At 37.9% G+C, this 12753-nt stretch overlaps 1 protein-coding gene and 1 non-coding gene across 5 annotated transcripts in view; both read right to left on the minus strand.

The window, feature by feature from the left end:
• Window positions 1-12753, minus strand: part of SLC25A12 (solute carrier family 25 member 12) — a 220230-nt gene that overhangs the window by 65556 nt on the left and 141921 nt on the right. For 3 of the 4 annotated variants that reach the window (XM_064373393.1, XM_021668984.2, XM_064373394.1), the window contains exon 4: window positions 10054-10169. In XM_064373393.1, coding sequence (XP_064229463.1) covers window positions 10054-10169 — 116 coding nt within the window. Of the gene's footprint in view, window positions 1-2792; window positions 2891-10053; window positions 10170-12753 lie in introns of those variants that run through there. The other variant, XM_064373395.1, reaches the window with a different exon arrangement.
• Window positions 10779-10884, minus strand: LOC135273715 (U6 spliceosomal RNA). The gene has a single exon (XR_010341528.1). It is a non-coding gene; the product is annotated as a U6 spliceosomal RNA (small nuclear RNA).

The following is a 12753-nucleotide window of genomic DNA, read 5'->3' on the forward strand; positions in this document are numbered from 1 at the left end:
AGCTCATGCCAAAAAAAAAAAAAAAGTCATGAACAAAGTTAAGAAAGCAGGAAGCCTGTTTTACTGATGTCTTAAGAACAAAATGATTTTCAAATTTAAGCCAATTTTATTAGTGAAAGGTTTTGCCATCAATAGCTATCAGTTATACTAGAGAATTAGTAAATACAAGTTTAAGGTTTTATTTATAATCTCCAACTATGCTATTTTCTCTAATTTCTGCAAATTCTTTAAATAAGATACTGATCTCATATTGTAAATGGTTTAATGGATTCCCTTTAGTTTTATTTATGTACATTTTTTCTTAATAAAAGCACTACTACTTGGATAGGGGAATGTAAAAATTCTGAACTGGATGTTCTACCAGTCTAGACTCAATATAACAGCTCTGAACAGATTATAGCAATCAGCAAAGCTGGAAGAAGGCATTGCATGTCACTGAAGAGATGGGATTCTCATCTTTTCTTTCAAAAGGAATGCAGGATTCATTTCTTGCCTAAGTAGTGACAAATACTTCAGAGTTTTCAAATAGGTCAAGTTTTTTTCACTTTACATAAATAAAAATGTTTAAAGTAAAGAATTAACCCAATAGCAATTTGTGAGATCCTGGTTTCTAATCAACACAAAAGATGATCCTTAAATCTACGTGAAACTTCCAAGTTGTAAAATATGTTTATGTTTATAAAACAATTAAAATAATAAAGGTAGCAGCAATATTTAGGGATACAAATATTGTAGCCGATCATGACAGATTTTTAGGATCTTTCTAGTTTAATTAATTAGCTGTTTCTAGTCCCAAATTAATTAATTTCTTATTTTTAAGGTATAACAAAAAGAACTGTTTTGCCTTCACGTTAAAAAAATTAAAATTAATAGCAAATTAGAATAACAAATTACTATATTTATTTAATTAAGTAACATGATTATTAAAGGGAATAGTTATTTCATGGTAACCTTTTAAAGGTTATTTCAAGTTAAAATACAATTATTTTATTATAAATGTATATATGCTACCTAACTTTTACATAATGATAGAATGAAATTGAATCCCTTTTATATAATCAGCAAACATCAGAATCTCAAATATGAAACTATATAAAATAAAGTCCAAAATGCAAAAGCATTTAAGCTAAGAAAATTTAATTATCTATAAAGAAAATTTTTGGCCAGGGGCGGTGGCTCATATCTGTAATCCAGCACTTGGGAGGCCAAGGCAGGTGGATCACGAGGTCAGGAGTTTGAAAACAACCTGGCCCCCATGTGAAACCCTGTCTTTACTAAAAATATAAAAATCAGCCAGGCATGTTGGCACACACCTGTAGCCCCATCTACTCAGGAGGCTGAGGCAGGAGGGAGGCAGAGATTGCAGTGAGCCGAGATCATGCCACTGCACTTCAGCCTGGGCGACAGAGCAAGACTCCATCTCAAAAAAAAAAAAAAAAAAAATTCTACTATCACAAAAAGGATATTTATGAACTAAATTTATAATGTATAATTTATATCTGGAAAATATCTCTAATGAAACTTTAACTAGATATCCTATTTCATAAACTTCTTAGCCATCTCTAAATAAGATCCTAGAATGTCTCTGAAACAATTAAAATGATGGCGTAAATTAGTCAGAGTGATCTCCCCAAATACAGAAGTGTCATTTTCCATGAGTATTTGTACATTTTCTACTTCTCCCAAAGTGATCACTTGATGGCTTTGTATATGGTTTTGTTATGATCATTATTATATGCTGTGGTTTATTTACCTTGATACTTTTAGGGTTTTTTAAAAACATCATAGACTACTATAATTACTAGAACTAGTAAGATTACAAACCTACGTTGGCACTTCTGGAGATGTATTCTACTTCTCTTCTGTTGTTACTGCTTTTACTACCAATTGATTGAGGCTGATTCAGACACAGAAATACTTAGTAAACTATTGTTTTAGGTCCAATTCATAAATCGCCACTTTACTTTTATCAGAATGTGCTTATAAAATTATATAAAAGCTCCAGAACTGGAGAGCTGATACTTGTGTGAGGGAATAACTCAAACAGCTGGCTTTTTTATGTTACCCAGTTTTATCAGGTCCTACATGACATGAAAGGGAACACCAATAGTCTCAAATATACCAAATACATCTAACTGAAACTCCGCAGCAAGTTTCACCCACTCCCAGAGAGAATCCCGTCTTTCCAGTGGCAAACAAGGATCTTTTTTGCCATGTTTAAGAATGCTATTTCTGTGGCATAGTTCTGGCCTGGAAGAAAGGGAGATGACAGTCACATCTTATTGGCAGCAAAATCACAATCCAGTATTTTATACTAGGTTGGCATAGCTAAGAGAAACAGGAATCCATTCGTTTTCTGACATATAGAAAACAACAGACAACTTTTTCACTTCCTGCAGAGCATGGGCTTATGAAAAGGATGCTTTATACTTTCATTGAAAAGGGAACTAGGGCCAGATACAAAAGTAGCCTGTCATTATGTTCTCTTTGCTCAAAGGAGAGGAGCACAGTGATTTGTCAGGAGAGCAGGTAATGGTGACAACTGTGATTAAGTAAAAAATGTTCACAGATGGGTAACATTAGTCAGTTTGGCTGTATCAGTCACTTATGATGATTGGACTAGATGAAATACACATTGAAGCATATATATTATGTAAATATGTCTTAACAGAGGTTTTAATTTCCCCAGCAGCCCATACTGTGTCTCCCCATCTCATCCACCCTCATCCCTCCCCTGGTTCTTATGGGCACTTCCTACTGGTCTTGTTCACTTTTCTGCAGTACAAAATTACCTCTGACCGGGGCTGGCACTCTTCTCCAAGACTGCCACCATGCCTGTTCCATGAATGAGCCTGGAAGGAGCTGCTGTACCAACGGTGTGGCCAGAGAACTCCTCCTGTAGGTATACAAGCCATCAGCCCTGTGACACAGCCCACCTACCATCAGCCCAATGACATCCTTATTCCAAGGAATCCAGCCCAGCAGGAGCCACTATGTCCAACTTATAGGCTTGAGACCAAACGTTCTTATTGTCAGAGGGAAAAGTTCCTCAATAGCTGAGTTTCACCTGCATAGTACTTAAAGTGAAGTCAGAGAGGCATTTAGGACTCCCACCATTAACGGTGAATATCCTTGCATATAACTGAACAAAAACAACGGTGAGACTTGTAGAAGTGAAGAGTTTTTCAGTGAAGGAAAAATTGGGGGGAAAGAAGAGGAACAACTGGGAGGCCAAAAAAGAAAACAAAGGAAAACAAACAACAACAACAACAACAAAAAGACCAACAACAGGAACTTGTAGAGGAAGTCCCAACCAAAATGGCATGTAGACTCAGTCCCAGACTTCTGGGTTCTACTCTCAGGTGATCATTAGTTTCCTGAATGACCTCCTGTTTCTCTGAAAGTATTTCTATTAGCCCTTTACCTACCTCTGGAAGGGACTACTGTACTTTCAATACAGTAGTCCTGCTGTCAAATATATGTAAAAGTCCATTTCTCAGGAAAGATGAGTTCACATTTAAAGACTATCTATTGGTTGGGCGTGGTGGTTCACGCCTGTAATCCCAGCCCTTTGGGAGTCCGAGGTAGGTGGATCACCTGAGGTTAGGAGTTTGAGACCAGCCTGGCCAACATGGTGAAACCCTGTCTCTACTAAAAATACAAAAAATTAGTCGGCATGGTAGCACATCTCTATAGTCCCACCTACTCAGAAAGCTGAGGCAGGAGGATCACTTGAACCTGGGAGGTGGAGGTTGCAGTGAGCGGAGACTGCACTACTGCACTGTAGCCTGGTTGACACAGCAAGATCCTGTCTCAAAATACATACATATATACATACCTACATAAAGACTGTCTATTATTATTGAAACTAGATGCTTCAACAGTCTATCATCAAATAGCATAAAAACTAATAAAACTCCATCCTTTTTTTAACCTTGAACTCTTAAGCTACTCTAGTAGCCTTGAGTACAAAAAAAAAAAAATTATCTGCAATATCTGAAAGTAATAAAAGAAAAAGATATAAAAAATTCTTCCTGATTTAATTTGAATACCCAGGTGAAGCTCTACTTCTTACCAATTAAACTAGGTATTTATTATTATAGAATTTTCATTTCTTTTTATGAGAGTCTTGCTTTGTCATGCAGGCTGAAGTCAGTGGTGTGATCTTGGCTCACTGCAACCTCTGCCTCCCAGGTTCAAGAGATTATCCCACCTCAGCCTCCCAAGCAACTGGGGTTACAGGCACACACCACCATAACTGGCTAATTTTTCTGTATTTTTAGTAAAAACAGGGTTTTACCATGTTGTCCAGCATGGTCTTGAACTCCTGGCCTCAAGTGATCCTCCTGCCTCGGCCTCCCAAAATACTAGGATTACAGGCATGAGCCACTATGCCTGGTTGCCATGGAATTCCTTTTTTTTTGAGACAGAGTTCTCGCTCTGTCACTCAGGCTGGAATGCAGTAGTATGATCTTGGTGAACTGAAACCTCTGCCTCCTAGGTTCAAGCAATTCTCCTGCCTCAGCCTCCCAAGTAGCTGGGATTACAGGCACATGCCACCATGCTGTATTTTGTATTTTTGCCAGAGATGGGGTTTCACCATGTTGGACGGCTGATTTTTTTTTTTTTTTTTTTTTTAAATTGAGACTGAGTCTCACTCTGTCACCCAGGCTGGAGTGCAATGGGACAATTTTGGCTCACTGCAACCTCCACCTCCCGGGTTCAAGCAATTCTCCTGCCTCAGCCTCTCATAACTGGGATTACGGGCATGTGCCACCAGGCCCAGTTAATTTTTTTGTATTTTTAGTAGAGATGGGGGTTTCACCATATTGGCCAAGCTGGTCTTGAACTCCTGACCTTGTGATCTGCCCGCCTCAGTCTCCCAAACTGCCGGGATTACAAGTGTAAGCCACCTTGACCAGCCTGGCCAGTCTGGTCTTGAACTCCTGACCTCAGGTGATCCTCCCGCCTTGGCCTCCCAAAGTGCTAGGATTACAGACATGAGCCACTGTGTCCAACCACCACAGAATTTCATATAATTTCATGTCTATAGCTTTGTTTCCAGTGAGAAAGTGTACATTTTTCATAACTACACTTCCATCTCCTGACTCTAAATAACAGCAGTAGTTCTGTCTAAACCACTCCAATTTATTCTCTCCAGGGAAAAAGAGCCTATTTCAGAGGCACAAATGAACACATTTTTATTTGCTATACATATTAATGGTGAAGCATAGTACTACATTTTTTTAAAAATCCCTGCTTTTTTTTTTTTTTTTTTTTTTTTTTTTGAGATGGAGTCTTGCTCTGTCACCAGGCTAGAGTGCAGTGGCACAATCTTGGCTCACTGCAACCTCTGCCTCCCGGGTTCAAGTGATTCTCCTGCCTCAGCCTCCCGAGTAGCTGGGATTACAGGCATGCGCCACCATGCCCGGGTAATTTTTTATTTTTAGTAGAGACGGGTTTCACCACCTTGGCCAGGCTGGTCTTGAATTCCTGACCTCGTGATCTGCCCACCTCAGCCTCCCAAAGTGCTAGGATTACAGGCGTAAGCCACTGCGCCCAGCTAGAATCCCTGCTTTTTGAGGTTTCTTCAGTCAGGGGGCGAGGATGTGTCCTTGAAAAAGTTTACTTTGAAGAGTCTCCATTCCTAGGCAAACACCAAATTTGGAACACAATGTTGATGTTAATAGAGAATTCAGAACATATAACATGTTTCATACTCATTTTATTAGTTAATAGACAACAGTTTGTTGTCCTTAAAAGAAAAAAAAAAGATTAAATCTTGATTAAGGCAAATTTTTTTTTGAGACAGGGTTTCACTCCGGTCACCTAGGTTGAAGCGCAATGGCACCATCTCAACTCATTGCAACCTCCATCTCCTAGGCTCAAGCAATCTTCCTGCCTCAGCCTCCTGAGTAGCTGGGACTACAGGAATGTGCTACCATGCCCAGCTAATTTTTGTATTTTTTGTAGGAACAGGGTTTCACCATGTCACCCATACTGTTCTTGAACTCCTGGGCTCAGTGATCCACCCATCTTGGCATTCCAAACTGCTGGGATTACAGATGTGAGCCACTGCACCTAGCTTCTTTGTTTTTTAACCTGTATTTTAAATGTATGGCAGCTACTGACAACACAATGTAGTGTAACTGCTTATCTAGGTTACCTCAATCTAATACTACTGAATAGGATCTCCAGTATACTTGTGGACAGTAGTGAGACCAAGGCAAACTTACACTGTATCTAGCACATACCAGTCATGCAATGGCCTCTACAAGGCTCATGCCACCTGGCAGTAACAGATATACAAGCCATTAAGTAATCATCCACAGCATGCATTAGAAGTTTTATTAAAGAAACATCAAAGAGGAAACAATTAACTAATATTTTATTCACTCTTTAAAAAAACTCCAGAACCCTTTCCTGAGGTTTCACATTCTGAAATGGATTTCCAAGGCCTCAATCTAAGTCCTCTCCCTGAGAGCAGAGGCATCTTTAACAACAAAAAAAACCTCATATAAGCACTCAAGTAAATGTTCAATATTACTGCTTATATAAATACTTGCAAAGATATATACAGTTTAAATATAAATTTGATGTGTATAAAAATTGTATCTAAAAAGACAAAAGGATAGATGAGAACAATATATACAAGTACACAGATAACATTATCATCATAGTCTACAAGAGATGCTGATGGCATTACAGGTTTTGTCCACTTTGTTACATCTTGCATCTAGCATTGTCTCCCAACTTTCTCTCATGTGCACAAGAGAAAACTATAACTAGCTCCAAACTAAAAAACAGAATGCCATTTGGTGAAAAGGATTTATTTAGAATGGATCTAAAATATCCTTTTACCTAAACATGTGCCTATAAGTATATAAGCACAATTTCATTTTATTAAGTGGGTACAAACATGAAAATTGACCTTCACCCCAGATCCAAAATCCTATAAAAATAAACTTCAAGTTAATTATTTCCTTATGCAGAAATTCTATTGTCTTGAATATGGCTCAAAAAAAGCAGGCCCTAGAAATCTTGTTAAATGGCATTTGCTACAACAGTTTCAATATTTGTCTTCTTAAAAATATGAAATTAAACTGTCTTTTATTATTTCTTTCATCCTAGTTAAGGAAATTTGTCTGAAAGTGGATCCTTAAAACTAGGAAGGCAGGGACAGAAGGTGAAATGGTCAAAGTCCTTAGGAAATAGGTGAGCACCATCAAGAGCATCAACCAGCTAGCTAGGGAACCCACAACAGAAACAGCGTACAACTTTAAAAAATTTTTTTTTAATTTTTTTATTTTAAAGACAAGGTCTCACTATGTTGTGCAAGCTGACCTCAAACTTGGGGCTCAAAAGATCCTCCCACCTCAGCCTCCCAAGGAGCTGGGACTACAGATATGCATGACTGCATCTGGCTTTATCTTTTTCTTATTCCGTAATAATATTCCTGTCTCTAGATTATGAAGCAAAAGAATGAAAGCAAGATTCTAGAGGCCTTATATGTTCTTTAGTTTATACCAGGTCCTGTAAAAATTAAAACTGATTTGTGTTTAATCTTAATTATATTTCTTAAAATTTTAACTCATCACAAATCATAGCTGAAAGAAAAACAGAAGACCTATAAAAAGCTAAAGTCGGCTGGGCACGATGGCGCATGCCTGTAATCTCAGCACTTTGGGAGGCTGAGGTGGGCTGATCACCTGAGGTCAGGAGTTCGAGATCAGCCAGCCTGGCCAACATGGCAAAACCCCATCTCTACTAAAAATTCAAAAATTTGCTGGGCATGGTGATGGGTGCCCGTAATCCCAGCTACCAGGAAGGCTGAACCAGAAGAATCACATGAACCCACGAGGCAGAGGTTGCAGTCAGCCGAGATCACGCCATTGCACTCCAATCTGGGTGACAGAGTGAGACTCCATCTCCAAAAAAAAAAAAGAAAAAAATCTAAAATTGAGATCAAATAACTACAAGCTTTCATTTACATTAAATAAGGTATATATAAATGTAGCTACTTCCTACACTCATTTTAATCTACTTATCAACAATGGCATGTGTCTTTACTGTTAAGTTAGTCTTGACAGTCTGTTGGATGAAGTGACTTGAGTGACTAATTTTATATAATAGAAACTGCGAGAGTAATTAAATGGAGGAGACACAAAGAACCATGATATCCAGGTAGAGAGACAACATAAATTAGAATTTGGTTGTGAGATCTAATTCTTAATGCACACAGGATATAAGCACAGGGCACTGTCACTAACTCAGACATCTGTATCCAGTTACTTCCCAAGCATTTCTGCATCACATTTGTGATATACGTGAGCATGTGTGAAACTACTGAAACTAGAAAATGCAGCATTACTAGTAGTACATGGTTAATGTGAATGAGATGATGGAGGTTTTGTGCTTTAAACTACAGAATCTAGGTGTTTCTGAGGAAAGTTAACATTCTTCAGGAGGCAAAATGTTCGAAGCTTGCTCCAAAAGAAGGATGCCAATATTTATATGCAAACCTCTAAAGAACTCTGAACAGCACTTTGGGAGGCCGAGGCAGGAGGATCATGAGGTCAAGAGCAGCCTGCCAACACGGTAAAACCCCGTCTCTACTAAGAATATAAAAATTAGCGGGCATAGTGGCATGTGCCTGTAATCCCAGCTACTTGGGAGGCTGAGGCAGGAGACTCGCTTGAACATGGGAGGCAGAGGTTGCAGTAAGCGAAGATCACGCCACTGCACTCCAGCCTAGGCAACAGAGCAAGACTCTGTTTTAACAACAACAAAAAACACTCTGCATAGCATTTTTTTGGAACGTCTTCTCATACTCTCATACAGAAGATAATTAAGTCAATGGGCAGAAGGAAGAAAACAGTCAATGCCAAGCTAGAAAATGTGCCTACCAAGGTTACAGTCAAGGCACTACTGGTCCTTCTGATTCACTTGTACTTTCTCACCACTTTGACCATTCCAGTGATACTTCTTCCTTCGAGGTTAACTAAAGGACATCTATTTTAGAACTCAAACACCACAGTGAATAAGTGTTTAATGCCATAGCTCAGGGAAAGCCTGATTTTCAAGGGTTTTTCTACAAATATCCATGCCAATTCACACTATAAAAGGGGCTTAAGTTTAATTTTGCAAGATGAAAAATTTCTGGAGATCTGTTTCACAACAATATGAATATACTTAACACTACTAAACTGTACATTTAAAATGGTTAAGATGGTAAATTTTATGTTATGTGTTTTTTGCCTCAGTAAAAATTCAAATATTTTTAAAAGGTGGGGGCAGTGTTCAAGGTCCTTGAAAATATACTACATGGTTTTTACTGAAAAAATTGTTGCAGGAAAAATTAGCCAGTACTTTTACTAAACATAGACTAATTTCTGTAAATAAGTGTCTTTAATATATGGTTACAAATAAAAATCCTAGTGTATATCCTTGTGAAACATCAACAATGTGTTAGATTATGCATCTACTAGAGGATTTAGATCTATTTCTACATCCAACTGAAATGGCAATTTTAATATTCTAGCCTGATTTCCTAAAACTGAAATCTAGAATTCAGGTTCAGAGAACACTAACTAAGTTTGCCTTGATATCCTCCTTCAGTTCCATTCTTGGTGTTACAATGGCATAGTAGCAATTTTCCAAGGATGCTACAGAGAAGCTCTGAACTCCCTATCCAAAAATCACTTAAAGAATGAGAAAATTGTTTCATGTTGTTCACAGTCTACCTCATAAGGAATTTTGCCCAGGCTGGCCCAGAACAAGAAAAATCTTACACCATCTATTTTAGGAATGTGAAAGTGTCAGTGACTCAATGAGCTAAAGCAACAGCATTCCTACATTTCTTCATCTTTGGCAACAGTTTAATGCTTTGAAGAAAATAAAGCCATCTTTCTGCATACATACTTTTAGGAAATTCAATTATGGATCAAGTCCTAAGTAAGCAGTAATCTATATTTAGTTACTAGATTTAGCAATTGAAGACTGGACCAGCATCACTAACTTTACTTATCACTTACAATCTTCTTTTTCCCTTACCAAATGTCACCTCTCCATTTCCACTCTTGTCAAACAACTGGAAAGCCACTATGAACATGGAATCTGGAGCACATAAAACAGATTCAAATGCCAAAAACTCTTGATAGGAGATCAACCTGAAATAAAATATAAATGTCATTGGCTGGTGAAGAAAGGGAAAGCATCAGGCATTTAATCTGCCTTTATTATATGAACTGTAGGCAACAGGTAACCAAATAATTGATAAAGGGTAGTTTCTTTTTATAGAGGTACTTCAGATAAGGAAGAAACGGAGAATTAGAATATTACCCTTTTGTAAGCCCCTAGCAAATTAAACTGGGCAATAATCAATAGCTCCTAACTTCATGAAAAGAGAGAGAACCAGGCAAAATATAATTAAGCCTAAATTTGTTCAAGTCTTTGGATCAGAGTTTCTCAACCTGTTGACATTTTAAGTTGGATAATTCTTTGATGTGGGGGTTTCCTGTGCCTTGTAGCATCTTTAGCAGCATCCCTGGCCTCCACCCACTAGATGCCAATAGCATCCCCTAGTTGTGACCAGCAAAAATGTCTCCAGACATCGCCAACATCCCCCCAGAGAGCAAAATCACCCTTGTGGAGAACCACTGCACTAGATCTAATCATTAAGTTATAGAAAACACAACGGACAAAGGAACATGTTCACGACCACGACATAAATGCAGACTGTAGGAAATAACAGAAGAAACATTCCACAGCTGCAGAAAAATAATTTTTAAAGAAGCTATGAAGAGGATTCTTTTATTTTAAGGGGCCATGCTAATCTTCTCTGTATCATTCCAACTTTAGTGTATGGGCTGCTGAAGCAAGCACAGGGAACCTCAACCTTAAAAGACCTAAGAGATATAAAAATTAATCACAATGTACATCCTTATTTGGATTGCAATTTAAACAAAGTAAAAAAAAAGTTTTTTAATTTATAAGACAATCAGGGAAATGGAAATACCGACATAATGCAAATGCTTGATGATATTAAGAAATCAATGTTTTTAGGAGGTTTTTGTGGTTGTTAAGCATTCTTATCTTTTAGAGATACACAGTAAGACACTTAAAATGAAATACATCATCTAGAATTTGCATCAAAATAATCCAGAGGATGGAGATGAAATGGAGGTATAAATAAATTTAATAATTATTATGGTAATGATCAAAAGTAGGTGATAAGTTCATAGAATTTACATTATTCTCTGTGTTATACATGTTTGAAATGTCACTAATAAAAATTTTGGTCAGGCACAGTGGCTCACATCTGTAATTCCAACACTTTGGGAAGCTCAGGCAGGAGGATTGCTTGAGCCCAGGAGTTTGAGTCCCACCTGGGCAACATAGGGAGACTCCATATCTACAAAAAGTAAAAATAAAAAATTAGCTGGGCATGGTGGTTCACACCTATAATCCCAACTACTTGGGAGGGCTGAGGTGGGAGGACTGCTTGAGCCCAGGAAGTCGAGGCTGTAATAAGCCATGATCACGGCACTGCACTCCAGCCTGGGCGACAGAGCAGACTGTGTCTCAATAAATAAATAAAATAAAAATAAAACTTTTAGAGGCAGGGCGCAGTTGCTCACGCCTGTAATCCCAGCAACTTTGGGAGGCCGAGGTAGGCAGATCACTTGAGCTCAGGAGTTCAAGAGCAGCCTAGGCAATATGGCAAAACCCTGTCTCTACAAAAAAATACAAAAATAGCCAGGTGTGGTGGTGTGCACCTGTAATGCCAACTACTTGGGAGACTGAAGTGGGAGGACAGTTTAAGCCCAGGAGACGGAGGTTGCAGTCAGCCAAGATCGTGCCACTGCACTCCAGCCTGGGTAACAGAGCCAGACCCTGTCTAAAAATTTTTTTTTTATTTTTTAGAAATAAAAATGTTAAAAGGAAAAATTAGAACAAAAAAAGGTAGGAGCCAGGTGCAATGTCATGCACCTGTAGTTTCAGCTGCTCAGGAGGATGAGGCATGAGGATTTGAGCCCAGCAGTTCAAGACTGTAATATGCAATGCTGGTGCCTGTGGATAGCCACTGCACTCCACCTGTGTAACAGAGTGAGACCCATTTCAAAACCAAACATAAAAAGTGCGGAAACTCATATTGGGTTTCTAGAACTTAATGAATCCTATAATACTCAAGGTTATAAAATTAACCAGTGGTCAAAACTACACAGAAATTGCTTTCAGCGACCTTACAAAGCCAGCATATGCTAGCTTCGTCATCTTTCATAGTAAGCTTGCTACAAAGATTCCATATCATCTTGCTGCTCATAAGAAATGAGTGTCCAAGTAACAGCATTATAAAAATCTGTCTCATATGCACAGAGATCTGCATAGTGGTCTTCAATGAAGTATTTTCCTAAGAACTAATCTTTCCTTAATTGTCCAATGTTAATTATTCTATATATTTCAAAATGTGTTAAGTGATACAAGGATTTTCTATAGTATATCTTTCATGTGATTTCTGTTTGAGGAAGAAAAAAACTGACCAATAATTTTAAAAATAAAAAATAGGCTGATTATGGGTTTTCTTTTAAAAGGTATAGCACATTGGTTTTTACAAAATAGTATCAAGAATTGGACATAAAAAATACACCTACCCTGAAATACAGAATATGTAGCTTTAAAACATATTTCATGCTCAGTAGTAAAACCTTCTATATTTATGAGAAGGGGCCAAAAACTTCTTCCTGAACTAGC

Source organism: Aotus nancymaae, unplaced genomic scaffold (genome assembly GCF_030222135.1).
Source record: "Aotus nancymaae isolate 86718 unplaced genomic scaffold, 86718_ANA_hifiasm-v0.15.2.pri h1tg000008l, whole genome shotgun sequence".
Classification (NCBI taxonomy): domain Eukaryota; kingdom Metazoa; phylum Chordata; class Mammalia; order Primates; family Aotidae; genus Aotus; species Aotus nancymaae.